The 20,210-nt window shown below is 47.8% G+C and overlaps 1 protein-coding gene across 1 annotated transcript; it reads right to left on the bottom strand.

The window, feature by feature from the left end:
- Positions 1–5,026: 5,026 nt before the first annotated feature.
- On the bottom strand, positions 5,027–5,968 carry LOC311112511 (uncharacterized protein; the record flags this gene model as incomplete). Its single annotated transcript, XM_084155643.1, has 1 exon — positions 5,027–5,968. One exon carries the CDS (start codon positions 5,966–5,968, stop codon positions 5,027–5,029), a length of 942 nt encoding a protein of 313 aa, XP_084011769.1.
- Between the last annotated feature and the right edge of the window lie 14,242 nt (positions 5,969–20,210).

The raw sequence follows: 20,210 nt of genomic DNA, 5'->3' as shown, positions 1-20,210 counted from the left end.
GGTGCAGTGTATTGAAACGAGATATCACGTTCCAGTACACTTTGCAGTAATGCTGCGTAAATTCGTCGAGCGAAAGCTTCTCGTCCAACAGTTCCTTCTTGAACCCCATCAACTTGTGGAACGTGTAGACGTGGTCAAGGTCGCAGGATTCCATCAGGGTTCCCGCTGCCTTGTTGGTCATAGCGCTCACAGCCACGCTGATGTTCATGCTCCTCAACTTCTTCTCCAGCAGTGATATGGCGTACGATTTGCCGCAGCCGGCGTCTCCGCTCAGCAGAGCCACTTTCATACGCTCGCCTCGAGACATGTGCAGCTTGACCATTGTCCTCACCCAACGATCCTGGCAGTATCTAGACATGGCCAACATTGCTTTCGTTCTCAGGTCCTCCTCATCCTCCTCTTCCAGACACTGTCTTTTGCTGCCAGCCTCGCACACCACTAGCCCATCTCTGTGTCGCTCGGTTGACCTGCTCATGTCCGTATGGTTGACTATATATCTCTGTGCCTATCTCTCTAGCTATATATATATATATCTCCCTACTACTCTGTCCTTGTAAAGCGCTACAGAGCAGGTGAATCTTTCGACCAAGGTGAATGGAACAGCACCCGGTTTTCAAGAGGCCCTGCTAGGAGACTTGACGTAGCGGCCTTAAATGGGACCTGTTGTTCCTGGTTACTCCGATGAACAGCAGACCGTCCAGCTTTGTCCTGACCCTCCAGACCCCTAAGTTTCATGAACGCAGAGAGTGACTGCTCTAAGCGAAGGGGGTCTTGGCGAGACACTCTGTCTACCTCTCCATTTGCCAACACGCTGCTGATGTGAGGGGGAGCTTCGATCCCTTCCAGTACAGAGCGCAAGACCCTGTTTCTGACAGATTGGGAACCTCGTTGACGGTCGCTCTGATCAGCACCCAAGCCTGCAGTAAGAGGCACGTAAACGACACCTTGCGCCTTACGCACCCTCTGAGCTCTCTGACGTACGCGTACAACACCCTCGTAGGCCTTTGACACCGTGTCTCTGAACAGTGTCACATACGAGCTGTACATGTGCTTGCTCGTGTACAGAGATGCCGTGGTCACTCCTCCCTTGCCCGTACTGTTTAGAACATTTTGGAGCCCGGCGAGCACTTCGATCAACGGTGCGTGAGCCCCATACTCGAACAGCAGCCACGCAAAGTCCTCGGTGTCTACCCTGTCTGTAGATTTGTATTTATTGCCATGCACGTAGGCTCTACAGAAGCCAAAGTGTTTGGCGTACCACTCGGGCTCCAGTTGAGATAGCATGATGTTCATATTCTCCACCATCAGACTGAACCCCGTTGCCAGTTTATCGCCTACCCTGATCTCAAACAGCTTCTGTAACACCCCGACCGGTGTGACAGACTGACCGGGTTTGAACATGCGGTCCTCCGGGAGCGACACCGCAAGGTAATGTCTCCCTACCCAGTCTAAGTGAGGGTGTGAGTCTTCTGTCTTGTGCGTTCCGTCGGCATATTCCTTGGGTTCTGCATCCTTGCTAGGCTGGCGGCTCTCTGACAGCTTGATCCTCAAGGCTTCCCGCTCCTCACAGGCTTCCTGAAGAGCGTATCTCGTGTCCTCCAGTTCCTTTGTACACAACTCGAGTTCATATAGCGTGTGCCTGTGTGTATCGCTCAAGCGGGCAGTGGCAGCTTTGGTCGCTATATTTCCTACCATAGCCTCACCTACCAATGCCACATTTCTTTCTGCTGCTTGTTCTCCTTGCCATTTGGCGAGGCCCTCACCCAACATCTTTCTCTCACGGCTAGCCTCCATCCTCTGTTCGTGCTCCACATCCAGTGACTTCTTGAGTTGGAGGATTTCACGTTTCAGGTTGGCTATCATCGTTATGTGAGCACACTCGTTACACGCACCTGTACCGGAGGACTCTTCTCGGGTCCTCTTTCTGCACAGAGATGAGCTACTGCGTGTGGAAGGCATAATGTTACACAACCACAGTCCTTACTTATAGTGTTATATGGTGACAATAATAGCACCGCTTCATATATGTGGTACTCCTAGACACGATGAACATAACACACACTGCACCTTATAATGTAATACATTGGGGAATACTTTATTGGGGTTCTTACACATCACACAGGTTTTATTTAATAACAAAGACATATATCAACACACAACCTGGTCAGAGATATGTTTGTCAAGAAAACAAAAGTATGATTGTCTATGAGGACACCGATCACCCCTGTCAGTGTGTACACTCCCTTATTCGTCCGCTGTCTTCGCAGTTAGTCGGGGATGCGTGCGACCATCCCCAAGGGTCCGCTGCATTGCTCTTTTGAGTAAGCGGCCAAGACCTTTAGGTGCTTTGGTGTATAGACCATACTCTGCATCACGTTTGAGAACCACACCGAATTGATCCACTGGAACCACAAGTACTTGATCTCGATCTTGAAAAGGTCCATTGCTAGTTGTGAGGTTAGCGTAGGGACTCTGGAGTACCTCTGAGCTGAACCGACCGTCATCTTTCAACGATGCCCTTATGGTCTTCTTTGGGTCCACCAACACAAACAATGTGGCAGGCGTTAAGCACGTAGTTCGAACATTGAGTACATTACGCCCCGCAGGGTGGAACCGTGACGGGTGGTACTGTGAAGATATCCGTATAGTGAAGCTGTCGTCTCCATGCGTTATGCTTCTCCTGGGATAGGTCGGTTGGGGAGTAGACGTGGGTACCACGGTGAGGTGAATGCGACCTGTCTTCGGCATGAGATAACATGGAAAGTTGTTAGGCATCCAGGTCGGAGGCTCCATCCCCGGAAAGAATAATACAATCAGAATTTTATGCACAATAGTCCTGTGTAACATTCCGTAGAAAGGACACTTGTCCAGAGCTTCCTCGATAGTATCAATGTCCTCGTAGGTACACTGTATCTTGTACCGCTGTTCACATCGTAATACGTACCCGAAGGGGTGACGTATCTGGTGTTGGGGAGACATCCCGGCAGTACAACACCTTACATGTTCAGTTCCACCAGTCGTTTGTAGCTGTGAGTCCTGAGATGATCCTCCTGAGGTGGAGTGTAGATTGGTGCGTTCGATGGAAGATAGAGACATGGTATGGTGGTTACAATGGCATTCATGGACAGGTTCCTCCACAACCACAATAACTCCAATACCTCCAATGTGTTCCCAACCCAAGTACAAGTGTACAGAGCGTATTCAGTTATTCTTGTGCTATGTTCACACTGGGGGTTCCTTGTTTCTGACTATATTGGACAGCATCCCATTCATCCAGCCATAGGTCATCAGCCGAGGTTGGGTATCACAGTCAGGGTCTGAACGTCTGAACTAACATTGGTCTGATATGTAGGCCGAGATCGGATATCACAGTCTCTTCTCTTCTGAGTTTTGTATTTAACTACATCATCATACCCCATAGAGGTACCATTGGGTAGGATGTCACAGCATTGGGTGGACGAAAGGTTTGGTGAGTGTGTGTGTGACGTGTCAGGCTCCAGCGTGTATATAAAGGGCTCAACAGCTCCTGCAGGCAGCATTCTGGCACTGTGCTCCCGCTCTGTGAAAGTAGCATCAACAGGACTCCAAGCCGTATCAGACTTGTCTATAGCACCACGCCCTATGACAATGTACTTGCCTATCACATTGAGTATGCTGTGCATGGCAGCGATAACCTTAGAGTGTTGTGAGAGTTGTGTGTTGAAGAGGGCGACAGGTCGTACGGATGATAGACATAAGCCCGTCACCATTGTAGGTACAATGGGAAACCCTGTCAGGCTGCCCGGGTACTTGGACAGTCCCACTCAGTCTTTCTATAAAGACAATAAAGCCGTCCAAGGTAGTGAACACATATACGAGCTGACCAATACCCCAGTGGGACACCAAGTTAGCATTCGCGTCCTCACCTGTACTGATGAAGGCGAGTACAGGATAGGACACGAAACCTTCTATTTGAGCGCAAAGGCCGACACATGCGGTATGTTCTACTATACTGCCAGAGTGGACGGTAAGAAGGCTGCGTTCATTGGCCCTCTCGATGGTGTCATTACAATATCTATGTTGTATATAGAACCCCAGGATAACAACATGTGGAGTCTACGCCAAGTGTGGAATGACACTATGAGCAGAAAGATAAGCCCAGGGCATTGCTGTTTCATGGTCAACAACACGTTTGGCGGATACGGCGATAGGGAATACCGTTACTTCATGTATCAGCGACATGGGCAAGCTGACAGCTCGTGTACAAGTGTCCAGCTTGCTGCCTCGCCTCGCCGTTGTGCCACCATAGCGGAGAAAACGACCTCCGGAATCCCAACGATGGAGATGCCAGCTCTCAAGGAGGTTGAGGACATGAAAACATCGGTGAAAATGCTCGATGTGAGCGAAAGTGCGTTGTGCTTTGTGTGTTGTCTCCTTCTTCTTTGGTTTGGTTCTGTGTATAATGACCTGTATACTGGCAGTACTGTAATAGTAGTTGCATGCAGCTCACTATGTGTGTCTCCTGCAGACCTACGGGACGTGAAGAGGATGATAGACGACTTTGAAAGATCCTGGAAGTCTGCAGGGACATCTGGGACATCTGAGGGGTCTACTCTACAAACCCGCAGTATCCTGACCCCGCTTTACATGTCAATGTCAATGGTGATATTCACAATAACCTACATGTAACCAAGTACATTTGAGGCTGTAGCCTGTCCTGCACCTGTTCTGTCCTGTCCTGTCCTGTCCTGAATGCAAGCGCAACACTGTATTCAGTGATAACATTATATAACATTATATGTCCACATCCAGATCATGTTGGCATTGTGAATGTACTTGTGAATGTACTACCGAATGGACCAGGCCAGGGTTGTAGGGTGCTATATACACTTTTTATTGACAGACGTACAGATAGGTTTAACTTTGTATTGTATGCCTACACAATTATATATCACAAGTATATATCTATGAATCATGAAATGTAGTACACAATAAAAGTACACAGAGCAAGCAGTCCTGGTGTTGGTCTTTGTCTTTGCTTAGTCTCTCACACTTCCTTTGACACGTCCATTCTCCGATTCTCCTCAATCTGGCCTCTGACCATACCTTTGTCTTCCTCGGTCATATGAGCAACCTTGCTCCATTCTGTGTCCTGCAGCAGCTCGTGAGCCATAAGTCTCTCAGTGTCACGGAAAGCCAGCAATCTGAAGACGATCCGTTTCACTAGTTCACACTCCATAACCTGGGGCAATAAGGTGACAGGATCCCATGGTGTGATCGGTGCACGTGGATGGACTTTGGGACATAGAGTCCTTAAAATGATCTGGTGTGTGGACACCTTTTCTCTGCGATTTGCATGCTCTAGGAATACCACCTTACCTTCCATAGCTTCCGCTATCATCACCCCTAGGCTCCACATGTCTATGGCACAGGTGTACTCTGCACAGTCACCTTTAACAAACAATTCCGGGGCCCTGTAGGGCTCTGTGACCACAGTTGGACTCATCCATTTCGAGGATTGTCTAGAGAGGCCCATGTCCGCCACTTTGACAGTGAGATCTTCTGTCAGCAGCACGTTGGAAGGAGTCAGGTCCCGGTGCACTATATTCAGTCTGTGCATGTAAGACAAAGCAGTAGCCACCTGGACCGAAAAGTGAGCCACAAAACTCAACGGGATCAACTGCAGAGACCGGCCTTGCTCGTACACTTTCCAACCTTGTCCGTTGTGAATCACGTCACTCACCGTGTAGGGCACATAGGGCATGAGCATGGCTATCATCCCATTGTCTAACAAGCAATCGTGCATATGGATCACATAGGGGTGACCCCTTAGTGCAGCGAGACAGGAGAGTTCTCTCACGGTTGAATCATCTACGCCGCGAGTGTGATATTTCAAGGCAAACGCTTTTCCAGTTCTCAGACACTTGACTTTGTACACGGTCCCGTAGGCTCCTCTGCCAATAACGTAGTCTTTCAGGTAACTCTCCATTCTGCTGCTAGGTATAAAGCTTCTGTGGTAGTTGTGGTCAAGCGGCTTAATATATGAACGGTTGAGAGGGTGAGGTGTGTATATATGTGGATGGTTATATATATATATATACATATATATATACCATGGCCAATTCTCCATGTCCAACTCATCCGACCAGCCGGTGTTGATAGGTCAGGGAGACAATCACACTCTGTGTGGCTTGTGGCTCCTGTCACTGGGCAGCTCCAGGGTGTGCGTCCCTTTGCTACACCATCCAACCATGGTTTCAGCACCCACTCATGGCTCATGAAACACAGGGTATATAGACCTTAAGAAAACCAACCAGTACCAAGAGATGTTGGCTGTGGACTTGTAGTGGCTGTAACCAGTTATATCTCTCCTCTAACCCAAAGGGTGATATTACATTCGCTTGCACAGATGGCACAGAGCTCACCCCCGACGTACCTATACTTCCAGATAGATGGGACCTTCTCTACACAGCATGGCGTTGAATCCATAAAGCCTCTGTTACAACACTCGTCTTTCGACACCGAACCAGGCGACAAGGGTCTGATAGACCTTACGAAGAGCGTGAACAGATACCTGGTCTGCGCTGTAAGACATACAATCAATGCTATTCCATTTACATACATATACACAAGGGCATTACAGTGAGTGTATGTATCACATTGACCTATGTTTGCGGTTGTTCCATTCCCAAATTTCAGATACCGCAGACCAACGGACCTGGTACATTCAGCGTGAGCGGATATATGAACGTAAGAGATCGAACCGAGTCGAGGTTCGGGAGCATAGCCTGTCCAGGTCTGGCAATTGCAACAGAAGATGAAATATGTGTCTCTAGCGAAATATGGAAGGCTCAGGATGAGATGGGAATGGCCATACTGGACTATTTTGGGCCCCTCTCCTTATGTACCCAGGTTGCCATGTTGAACATATAAGAAGAGATCACGTTGGATATTATATACAGTATATGTGTTCCAAGTGATTGTGATTGTAAGACAAACAATAAAGTGTTTAAAAACGCTATGTCCTATGTTCTTGCACATTTATCCAGCCATGGGCTGGGCTGGTAACTGTAGCCTCTTTGGATAATGGTTCAGGGATACGGGGTCTTGTGTATAAAAGTAGCTGAGTCTGGGTGTGTAGCCACTCATATTCTACCTCTGTACCAACAACAAGGCAAGGCTAGGGGCAAGCCAATTGGGCTCTGTCTATACACGATCCACGGAAATCTTACAAGCTAGCACTGAGACCAAGTATGTCTCATTGGAGATTGAACAGAGGAGAAAGGTCTCCGGGTCCATCTCCATGGCAGGGTACATACGCGGGAAGGACACAGAAGTCTTGCTCCACCAAGTGGCGTTTGATGATACAGTCGTACAGCCGGTCTGACCTGGAGACGTTGGCCATGAGGCTGAATAACCTCACCTGTGATTACGTGCATGTCTGGATGTGCCCGCCTGCGAAGGGTCCTTACCCGAGCATTTTATGTGAATGTCATAGTGCGATTGTAGAGATGTGCCACTCTCCGCACACTACACTCCGTGGCTACTTCGAGACTAAGAACCCTATGACGATCCAGGATGTACAGAACCTCATCGAGGTCCCGTGTACCTTGTACCCGATGTCGCAGGAGGACCCACATACCAAAAGAGGCGTCCTGTTCTGCAGGGGCAAACACATATTCAGTGAGAGTAATGGGTTGAGATATGTCCACATACACCCCGATGGAGCCACTGTCGTCAGCTGCTTGCAGAAGGACTGTCGTCTAATAAAAATCAGGTGTGACCACTGGGGGGGTCCGAATCTACCGCTGGAGCCCAGGCCAGAGTTGGATTTTTTCTATGACATGTACCGGTCTTTATAAAATCAACCACTTACTCTTCCGTTGCTGAAGGGTCAAACAGGCTTGATCGTCAGGTGTTAAATGCTTTCTTGTTGTGCTTTGGGTGATATACTACTTGTGGTATACGCCTTGTGATGTGATGTGATATACTGCTTTCTTTACTCATAAATTCATAAATTGCTATTTGGGGTTGGCATGGTGGCAGCACGGCACTGATTGTCTACTTTTGACAACAAATAAAACACTTGGCACACAATATGTATGTACTCTGTGTCCCTGTCCTGTGTCCCTGGTTCCGCGTTTCGTACTGTATTGTACCTGTACACATCACATCCTATCACAATCAACCGGCAGCCAACCTGGGTGGCAATGTTATAGACACCCACATGATGGCGGCAGCATACTGAGTAACAGTACTGATACATGTATACAATACGGGGTACACACAACAGGAAGAGCACAACAGGAATAGGCCTTGTATATGAATATATAGACTTTATTTATTTGTACCCAGAGTATGATATACTCCCTACAGGGAAGTGTAGGGAAGTGTACAGATCATATTGAGGATAAGAGACAGACATATTGGTACCGACATAAACAACATTCCTGTGTTTAGTGTGTTGGACACCTATAGCTTGGTTCGTTGTCAAATACAACAGTCCAGCAGCCTGTCACATTCTCCATCTAACAACAATAAGGACTGTTGTATTAGGCTCTCTGTGTTGGTAAAGCCATCTGTGTTTTCAAAGAGGTTCATCGATAGGTCGTCAAAGTGAAAGCGCAAGTGAAAGCGCTCAGCTTCCATGTCCATAGTGTCCATACACTGCACTTTGCTTTTGTAAGAGTCGTAACAGTAGCTAGTGGTATGGCTGGACTCCACTGCGGGGAATTGAGGGGAGTCTGTCTGGATGACTATGATGGCATCAGATGTTGGATCATCACTGTCAATCCACAAGAACTCTGGTGGTGAGTCGCTGTGGACAACCTGTACTTCAGCTTCCATGTCCATAGTGTCCATACACTGCACTTTGCTTTCGTAAGAGTCGTAACAGTAGCTAGTGGTATGGCTGGACTCCACTGCGAGGAATTGAGGGGAGTCTGTCTGGATGACTATGATGCCATCAGAGTTTGGATCATCACAGTCAATCCACAAGACCTCTGGTGGTGAGTCGCTGTGGATAACCTGTACTTCAGCTTCCATGTCCATAGTGTCCATACACTGCACTTTGCTTTTGTAAGAGTCGTAACAGTAGCTAGTGGTATGGCTGGACTCCACTGCGAGGAATTGAGGGGAGTCTGTCTGGATGACTATGATGGCATCAGATGTTGAATCATCACTGTCAATCCACAAGTCCTCTGGTGGTGAGTCGCTGTGGACAACCTGTACTTCAGCTTCCATGTCCATAGTGTCCATACACTGCACTTTGCTTTTGTAACAGTCGTAACAGTAGCTAGTGGTATGGCTGGACTCCACTGCGAGGAATTGAGGGGAGTCTGTCTGGATGACTATGATGGCATCAGATGTTGAATCATCACTGTCAATCCACAAGTCCTCTGGTGGTGAGTTACTGTGGACAACCTGTACTTCAGGCGGGTCACCCCAGATGTTATCCAGAGCATGTATCCAGTAGAGCACAGAAGAATCAGACTGTGGCCATTTAGCGGTTGCGTAACATCCTATGGCCTCGGTTTGGGGTTGTTTTGTCAAAGCACCAAGTGTACTCAGGACACTGAAGATGTCATACATCCTGCGAAGTTGAATTTTGAATTTGTCAGCCAATTGCCGTATGTCGAACACCCCTGGGTTAGTGCGCACATGCCGGTAAATAATCCCCATGGTACTTTTCATGCTGGCATTGTTAAATTTCGGCATCTGATACCATTGTGTCATGGGTGTGTACTGCTTGCCATTTCTTCTGAGAAGCCCAATACCTTCCAGCAAGCAAAGGACGTCATATAGCCTGCGATTGCCTCTGTTGTTTAAATTCAGTGTCAACTGTGCAGAGTTGAAGGTGAACGTCGGCGAATCCCGCATCAACTGTAGCATCAATGTAGTGATGGTGGCCAGATGTATGCAATTGCAGTCAGGTGAACTATGCATGGCTGTTGCTTTGACACAGGCTAAACGGACAGATCTCCGTGTGTCCATGTCTACTAGGTTGTTCAGTAGAGAGCTTCTGTATGTTTGTGGTTCCACTCTGGGAACACAATGCCTTTTAAATCTACTCTGGGAGTGTGTGAGTGTCTAAGGGGTGTGCACTTGCCCATTAGTCTAACCCCCAGCCAAGGCTATAGTATCCACTGTAGGTTGAAATGTTTCCCCCAAGGCTATAGTATCCACTCTAGGTTGAAATGTTTCCCCCAAGGCTATAGTATCCACTCTAGGTTGAAATGTTTCCCCAAAGGCTGTAGTATCCACTGTAGGTTGAAATGTTTCCCCCAAGGCTATAGTATCCACTCTAGGTTGAAATGTTTCCCCCAAGGCTGTAGTATCCACTCTAGGTTGAATTGTCCGCACACGGCTCATTATCCGCTAATACCTGAAGCATCCGTGTACGGTTATAATATAGAGGATATAAGCCCCTGCCTGAACAGAGACAAACTAAGGTTGGTGGTTTGTTTAATCATTTATAACGCGTGTTGCTTTACTACACATCCTTATCTTGTGTACCTTAAGCACAGTTATATATCAATACTGTTACCCAAGTATGCTGCCATCACGTGGTGGTACAGAGCTGGTACATAGCACGGCCACCCTGACTCTGACAGTCATTATTAGACACTCATTCTTAGACACAACACGAACACATATGTGTTTGGTATGGTTTAATCACGTATAATCATTTATAATTAATCAATGTCCATACTGATTGTACTGTAACAAATAAAGTGTATACGTTGATACGCAGCCTCATTTGTATACTTTGACCCCATGCATAATACATGCCCTCGTGTGGTGGTACATATACTATATATTGAGACAAGTACAAACACATGTTGGTTCGTGGTTGGTTCATTACGAGTCCACTTCCATATTCCAAACTCACAGTCACCACGTAAAGGATGGGAACCGAATATTGCAAAAGTAATAAAACACAGGTCTCTGGAATATCACACATGTTTTCCCATGATCAACAATGTCTTCAGCATTGCCACAATCCCAGCTCCTGCAGCAACGGTCATGAGTATGTCACTCAATGTCGAGTCACATTTGGAGGACTCCGGTTCTGATACGCCAAAGAACTCCACGAAGCCCTCCTGGAAAAGAATTGAAACTCAGATTTCAACATTACAACATATTAGATCGGAATAACGTCTCTCAGGCAGGCATTAGGCAGCCTTCAGTTAACTTACCCATGAGTTGTGTTTCACCAGCCAGTCCCTCTGGTCAGTCAGCAGGTGAGCTGGGATCTCATCTCCCACTCGCTCCACACAGTCCTCTCTACCCTTCTCCGTCCAGTACTGACACACCGCACACCCAAAGGCTGCCAGGCTTGCAACACGGCCCCAGTTGACGGTCCCGTCGTCGAAGAGGCTAGTAGCTACTACACCGATGAACTTCACATCATCCCCTCTGTCATCCAATGAAAGTCTGTTGATCATACCTTGGAATGTCCAGAACCATGTTACAATTGGTAGCGAACCTGTGTACCTAACGTTAGCTCTAGGTATCATACACTAGGTATCATATACAAGCAATACATACCATTGTATGAACATCTGTGTCTCTCCAATACCTGACCCACAACCCTTTTCATTGTTGACAGAGCTTTGCTTTCGTGCTGGCTTTGTTTCCAAACTCCCGTACATTCTCCTAGGAGACATTTCATGAGGTGCATGGTCTCGGTGTCCAGCAGATCAACTCCAGGTTCACCGAACGATGCTCTGTGTGCTCTGTTGCTGCCCTGGTAAGCAACATCACCGGTGTGCTGCTGCTGATGTTGCACCTTATTCATTTTGAGAATTATCGAAGCCTGGTAGCCTGTGGTTAAGTATTTCTTCACCAACCAGTCAGGATGAACAGTTTTGAAATTAGCATGGGAGATAGATAGTCACCCAAGCTCTGTCACTGAGAGAGTGAGACTTAGTGAGACATAGATGACAGGGTCTAGGACAACCCTTGCCAAATTCCCTTTCATACTGTAATCTACATGCCTATAGAGTAAGTAGCCAAAGACACACCATCACACCACTGAGTGTAAGGTACACCTCATGCATTCTGCCACGCAAACACCACCAAAGAGAACCACCGAAGAGACAGATGTAACCACACAGTTGATTCAAGGGAGTTTTATTAAATGGCATACCACATGCTAGGCCCATACTTGAATTAAACTACCATACATTAATTAGTACAGCCAGAGATAGGTGTTGAACGTCACTTTCATAGTTTTCATTCTATGAATATCATATCCCTAAGCATCAACCGAAGTGAGGTTTTCATTTCATCACAGTTAGGCTGATGTTCCTGAATGGGTAGGTACTGTCCCTTTAGAGTGTTGGCACCGCAGATAACACAGCAGTTCAGGCCTCCAATTCTAGTGCACCCATAAGAGTCCTTGAGGACAGAATCCGGGAAGGCAATCCATCCCTTTCTGCACCGTTCATTCCCCAGTATGAACAGTATCCTAAATTCCTCATGCTTGTACCTCTCTTCGATGTATGGACATTTGCCTCCTGTGTCATATACGTGATAGATGTGCTCACCCAGTAAGGTGTCATTCTCCACAAAGTCTTTGATTTCCAGTTTACACTGGGAACATTTGTAAGTGTCAACCGTACCGTAAACGTGGCGCATGTTGGCAGACTGTCCCACTCCACCAAAGTCTAGCTCGAAGTGCATTAAGTTCTCGCCTTCGTAGCTCTGCCATCTGTAATTATTAAGACAGGGTCGTTTCTTTGGAATGAACAAAGGAGTGGTGTCGATACACATGGCCAGTTTCAAATGCTTCAGGGTTGTCTTGATGCGGTTGCCCATCTCCGGGCATGCGATGTAGTGATCTTCGCCATACTGACACGCGCAGATAATGCAATGTTTGGTCCCGGCAATAGCAACGTACCCATCAGTTGCATACAACACGAAATCCGGGAATGCTAGACCCCCACTTTGGAACCGCAGCTTCCCCTGTGTGATGAAAAGTTCCTTTTCACGACCCCTGTACTTAGCCTTAATGTACAGACACTGTCCTCCTCCACTATGCACATGTTGAAGTAATCCAGGGTCACCTCTTTTGTACCCGGACAGTACGATGTTACAATCGTTACACATGTACGTGTCGTACTTCCCAGGCACGGGTGTCATGACATTAGTGTTGTTCAACACATCCAATTCATTCGTCTTAGCTACACCAAAGTCTTTTGGACACATGTATCGGGGAGTTCGGCTAAGGTTGCTGTCGCTGTGGCTGTCCATGTCCAGGAGACATTCAGATACGTACAGAACCTTGGGTACACCCTGTATTATGTTAACTTCTGGGACGAGCTGAGGTATATTGCCTGGGTTCTGCATGGTTTGCTGAGGTATATCACACACTCTCTTGCTGTAATGTAAATGGGTGATACAGGGATGTGTGGTGCTATTTATATACTATCCTGCTGTGTATATACTACATATCATCCACGAACGGACATATCACCCTATGGAGAGGCTAGTCAGGTCACTGTGTTCACTGTGTAATGGGCCCTACGGGTCTTGTGGATGTTAGTGTATGAATGAATGAATGAATGTGTCAACCGTGCAATATGACACATGTGAACAATGGTCCATGTTTATAACATTTATTGACAGTATGTAACAGTTATGTTTTTGCGGTGTGGACTGGCCACTATGGAACAATACAAACAGTATGTACGTACGTCAGGAAGGGATACCACCCATGGGCTACCACTGTATAGACATTAACACATTGCTGCTTGGGCTACTACTACCAACTAGGAGTCATCATTTCAACACCGTGAATCAACAGGTCTTCGTCGTCGTAGGTCGTCTTCAGAAACACCTCTCCGTAGTGTGCGGGTATAACCCTCTCCATCCCTGAGAACTGATCTCTGAACACCACAGTCACATCTTCACTTAGCACCATTCGAACGGTATTGACATCGTGGAGGCTGGAATGCAGTTCCAATCCCTCCGGTGTTTCATACCGCCCGCTTTCTCTACCCTTTACGGCGACTATCCCAAAACCTTTAGCGGTAACGGTCACCTGGGTGGTATAGTTAGATCCATCCGGAGTCACTCCTGTCATCACTATGTCACAGTGTGTTACATCCCTAGCACCCATTGGGAAACAATCCGAACCCATACAGCAATAGGTGATAGGGGACCCAGATCCGTACAAAGATAGGTCGCAGTGGGTCACGTCAAGATCCACTACCAAGTCCATTGCAATCGAGCGCTGCTGACCGAAGCTCTGGTGAATACTTGTAGTGGTATTGTCGATCCTGAGTACTGTTCGCTTGGCTCTGGTGGCCACAACTCTAAGCCCGGTTGGATTTGTCACAGTCATGTCATCCAGACCTGCGCGAACCAGCGCATCAAGCTTCTCCCTCCAGACCTGGGCATTAAACTCCTCTCCTTCCTTGGTACTCAGATTCTTGTAGGCACTTCGATACACCATATCACCTGTAACACTGCAAGTCAACATGATTCCATCGGGGTCGATAGACACGGCTGAGCTCCCCTTCTTGAAAAGCACCGCTCCTCCATGTAAAGACAGTCCGTCATCTGTCACAGAGCATGCACGCTTCACGTAGTCAGGGCGAGGCAACAGGCTAGTCGCCGGTCGTAAGACTAAGGTGATATCGTCCACGTCCACAGTTGCGCTCACCTCCACACCCATAGTGTCGTATGCTACCACAAGAGTCAGGGTCATAGGAGCCTTCACTATAACGGTGGAGAGTGGTCCCAGTTCCAGTGTGCTGAACTCACTCCCCTTACACAACACCACACGGCATTTGGCACCTAGGTGCAGGTCCATTCTTTGCTCCAACACAGCATTAGCGGAGGATTTCTCAGCCTTGATGCTCTCTATGGATATGGGTACGAGGGTAATATCGCTGCCCCTGATTTTACTTTTCTTCTCATCTCGCATTATGGTTATCGACAGCCTCTTCTCTGGATTGCCGATGATCACGGTATCAACACCTAAGCCTCCCGTTGTGGCAGCTGTAGCATGTTGGGATACAAGGAATATGTTGGCTGCATTTGTAGCACCTTTATATACGCCTCCTCCATCCACTACAATAATCGCAGGCATGTCGGCCTTAGCTACCAACGGCTTGTAATACCGATTGATGTCTTCAACCTTTAGGTGTTTACGTCTGGGTTTCTTCACAATAGGAGCATTTGCGTACAGTACTAGCTCTTGGCTTTCCGGACCCCTTTTCCTAAACACGTAGGGTTGGACGACATCCTCGTCTTTATCCGTGGCAATATACCTGCGTGTAATACACTGTCTCAGACAACTGCAGTTATGTGCCTTGAAGATGTTAGCATCCCGAGCTCTGGCTGTGAGGAAGGGTGAGCGTCTATCCTTGACATTCATTAAGGCTGTACACTTGCGGGATTCCTTCATCCATCCTACAGGGCGTGATATCATCTTGGCCTCGTACGCATTAACACTAACAGCCCTAAGTTGTGGTTCCATAAGCGGATCGCCGTGCTCTGTGGTCACTGGTACCAACCGCTGTCTCTCAGTTGTGTCATCTACAAATTTGGCCAAGTTACCACATGGGTCAGTGGCGTTGGGTATACTTTGATCATAAAATACACATTCTTCATTGGTAGGCAAAGCGCCGATGTTTTGGCCCAAATACACCATGGCTCTGTGAAACACAGACTGTTGTAGGTGTAAGCAGTTTCTAAATGCCAGGTTGTAACACAGCTGCTGGGTTTCGATGTTCCCAATGTACACTTCTTTGAGGGGCACGCCGTGCTCCATAGAAAAATCGGCCTGAGACAGGTTGTGCTTAGTAGAGTCCCCCATCACAGGCCACACTTCGACGGACGTCTCTACACATTCCTGACTGTGTTGATTGTGCCACTCGTTGATCACTGTAGATAAAGGGAAGCCAACTACCACGTTTACTGTGCGCAATGCGTCAACCAGAGAGTTTGCAAATTGGCTGTTGACACGCTCCAAGTCGGCCACCTTCTCATAGTATTCCAACCACGATCTAGAGCCGAAAAAAGACGTTGCCCCCAAAGTCCACATGTCCTTAGTGCTAAGAGGCAGTTTGTTAGCTACGGACCATGTCATGTGTTTTGCGTATTCCCCCTGTGTTATTAGGGTCACTAGAACATCCACTGACACCATGGGTAACATCGCAGGGTTGAGACTTTCAAACATCAGCGTTAGCATCTGCATGGAGGATCTTGTCAACCAGTAGTAGTCCGTAGGACTGTGGTGTCCATCAGCGACGTTGCGTACGTTCTGAGCAAAGAAGAAAATGTTAGCTGCTGTACCGGCCATGTTCATGACCGGGTTGTTAGCCAACAGCTCCAAGGTCTCAGCTAGAGCCTTGGTCTTTGCGTACTGAGACAATTTGTGAGCCATGAAACCGTTCACGGTTTGACTAAGATCCAAGGCAGCAAAGGTCTTTGCCAAGGGGTCTCCGTACACTAGGGCCCCAATGTTAGTGAACACCCCGTAGGCTCGCGCTCCAAGGACCCAAGCCTTCACCGCCAGTTGCGACTTAGGGCCACTTGTGGCCATGCGAGCGTACGCAGAGCCCATGCGCTTCACAGCTCGTCCGTGATCGCTGGGGATGATGGCACTGTGAGCTTCGGACATCATGAAGTTCATGGCCACTTCTACTTCAGGGTTGCCCATAATTTTCTCCAGCTGCACGCGACCCATTTCCACAATTGCCTTGCGCTTCTGTACAAACGCCTTGACGAGAGCCGCTGGAATCTTGGTGACCACTCGGGAGATTACATTCCTGGCGTTGACAGTGGATTCGACTATCATCCTTAGAGACCCGTCTTCTCTTGTAAATTTCACATGCCACTTGTCTTTAAACAGGAACTCTCCATTGTGCGTGGTAGAGAAGTTCTCCTCCTCATACAGGGAGCAGCGCGACGCAGCCCTGCGTCGACGCTTACTGTTGATCCCGCAGGCTGCTATGCCTCTCTCGAAAGCTTCTGGTTCCGTCTCTGGGTTTACAACGAGAGGCTCTCTTTTGGAACCAAATGAGAGCGAACCCATGTCTATATTTATCTCACCTTCAGGTAATTCGGGACTGGCGGGTCTCACATGTAAAGGGGTGACATCTGACACCTTGATAGCAGCTTCTTCTGCCATACTATACACTGGCACATCCGGACAGTCACCCTGGGAAACCCCAAACCAGTTTCGAGCGTCTTGCCGAGATACGGCCCCGACGTCAGCCGGGTTGAGCGCAGATTCCGAAAGGAACATCTTCCTAGTCGTGATATCCCCTTTCATTTGAAGGGTACGAAGAAAGATACTTGGTTCTATTCTCAAGTAGCTCTCACCATCAACTACATACTCTGAACTTGCACGGGCAGCTGTGTACTTGGCATTCATCTCTCTAGCAAGTAGCATGTCCAAAGGGTTGAGGCCTACAGCTGCCACGTAGGCACGTTTCAGACTCGCCGTAGTATACTCAGCTAGGCCCTGGGTCCTTTGGCCGTAGAGTAACCCAAAGGTTTCGGGAGGTAGCACAAACCTAGTTTCATCAGGGTGAGTTGTCCGAATAGCGTCATGTAAAGTCATTGTAGTCTTTTCAGTCCCCAGGACCCTCTCGACTATCGATCTTTGGCTTGCAGCTATAGTCTTATGCTGCATCGCTCCGATCGCCACGGCAGACCGTGTAGCAGCGGATTTCCGCATGAAGATCAAATCTGAGTTGAACTGGGTGTATTGTGGGTACTCGTAGGGTGTGAGTTCGTAGAAGTAACTTGGTTCCACAAATGACAGCTGGTCGACAAGGGATTGATCTTTACGCTTGGTAGAGGTTACCATGGCCACCTTCATGTCCGCACCAGATTCCAGGTTTGTCCGCTGCTCATGGTCTAAGGGTTTGAATCTAACGTCTGCGTCGTGATACACCAACCGGTCAGCTTGATTGGAGTACGCAGTGAAAGCGACATAGCGCAGGATGTCCGAGGCTGAGGCATAAAAGTTGTTACCTCTAAAGTCCTCATACGCACCCTGTAGATTGTCGTACAACCGGTCCACTTGTTCCGCGAGTCTGGGATTCTTTAGTGTTATCTGCTCTTTAGCTTTAGTGAACACAGCCGTATCCAGTTCCATGACAACTCTACTGCCTTCCACAACACCGCTCTTTTTAAGGTGTTCCATTGTCCCAGAGTCCAACACCAGTCTGTTCTTGTGACAGCCCTCAGCCTGTTCCTTGATAGCATTCATGTGGGGCATCAGATTCTCCCCGTTGCCTGTCCATGTGGTGAAGTATAACATATCTTCACCTTGGCTCAGTCCTGTAGTAACTAGGCCTAGAAGCACAGTCAGTGCTACTGCAGAGCCTGGCGCTGTGTATAGACCCATCTCTCAGATGAAACTCTGGTTGAAACTCTGGTAGAGCTGGGTAAACTGTGTGGTAGTGGCAATCTTATTTGCCTTATGTACATTAGGGCCCTTAGGGGTGGGGCTATTGTAAAACCAAAGGACTGTCAATTCAACCTATACCTTACCATCCCACCAAGGAGAGGACCATCAGCCCAAGGAGAGGACCATCGGACCAAGGGGAGACCCATCAGACCAAGGAGAGGACTGTCCAACAAAGGAGCAGACCATTCAACCAAGGAGCAAAGCATCACACCTATGGTGAAGCCTAACACTTACGGTGAAGCGTCAAATTAACCCCTTGCCGGGGTGGTGGGTGGATTGTATTGTAGCTGTGCACATTGATGCTTATAGTATGGGTGAACACATTGCAGTGAGGTAAAGCTTGTCTGTTGGAGATGCAATGGGGCCTGCTTTACCGAACCATAATCTTGACCATTACCTATCTCCTAACCTACATATGACTGATGTGTGGATGATGTGTTACATTTAGTTAGCAGTTGTATTCTGAAGTGTAGGTTATACATAACTTTCATCATGGGTGTAGTGCACCTGCGCCTGTCTGAATAATAAAACCTTGTGTTTGACACATGACACATTGTACGTTTGTGTGTTATATCTTGAGTTATATTTCCTTTCTTGTATGCCATGTCACATGAATATACATACATATAGAAATGGGTTACATATCATGGGTTACATATCATGGGTTACATATCATGGGTTACATAGGCAGTATACAGTCTAGTCCAGGTATAGGCCACGTATAGTCCAAGTGTAAGTACACTACACAGAGTAACGCGCAACTTTATTATCCCGGGGTCCTTCACTGTTCAGGTCTCCAGTCTCACCCCAAGCACATTGTCCCCGGAAAGGAAGGTTCTTCCTACACTCAGAGCATGACATGGACGATATCTTACGTAGCGAACAGTACGAATCACGGTTGACAAACGAACTGCTGCACACCACACAGCCCTGGGTCAATATCTCAGTAAGGTCACACAGCTCCTTATGTGTGAACTCTCCAGGCTTCAGCTTTTCCAGGACCATGAGTAAACTCTCTTTCACATGGAGCGCATCTTTAGGAGTCGTAACGCACACCTCCGTAACCCCAAGCATGCAGCACACAGCGATACATTTCCATCTCCTGAAGCGTAACAACCTGATGTCCAATGCCGATTTTAATAACAGCTTGCTCGATATTGCTGTGACACGTAGATTCAGGACCTGGGTAGGTTCCAGGGAAGGGGTAGTTTGCCCACTGAGGTGTTCCAGGATTAGATACTTGCACAGTATACTGATTGTGTTCTCACCGTTTGAGGGGAAGACGGCCCCTCTCAACCTGCTAATTATCCGCATCTCAGCCTCTTGTATCCCCTTTATATCTGACGAGATCGAGACATCAAAACTGGTGTTACCCGTGTCGCTGGAAGACTCTATAACCAATGCCTTGTGTACCCAGCCGTTGCGTTTGTTCAAGTCCTCTAGCTCGAATGCAGTGAACACAGCATGCATCTTGATTGAGAGCGACAGACATGCCGCTCGGATGTTACCAATGTTCTTCAACAGCTCACTCAGGTCCTCACCTAGGTCGGCGCAGGTGGTCATGTATCTGTCCATGACATTCACAGCCGGAATGAGGACAGAGGGATTGTTCTCGGAGAGCACCAAGTCGAATGGTATGACGTTAGCAAACCAGCTAACGGATGCCAGCCTATGGTTCTGGTAGTCTGTGATAACATCACTGGTTAGCTCATGAGGGTTAGGGTGATCTATCCCCGTGTCGTTTGCAGAGTTTGTACTGTGCAGATACAATTGGTCCATCAGGGCTCGCTCCAGT

This window comes from Coregonus lavaretus (assembly GCF_964263955.1).
Source record: "Coregonus lavaretus genome assembly, chromosome: 38".
Taxonomy (NCBI): Eukaryota; Metazoa; Chordata; class Actinopteri; order Salmoniformes; family Salmonidae; genus Coregonus; species Coregonus lavaretus.
Note: the sequence above shows the minus strand (reverse complement) of the source record. Positions and strands in the feature narration are given on the sequence as shown.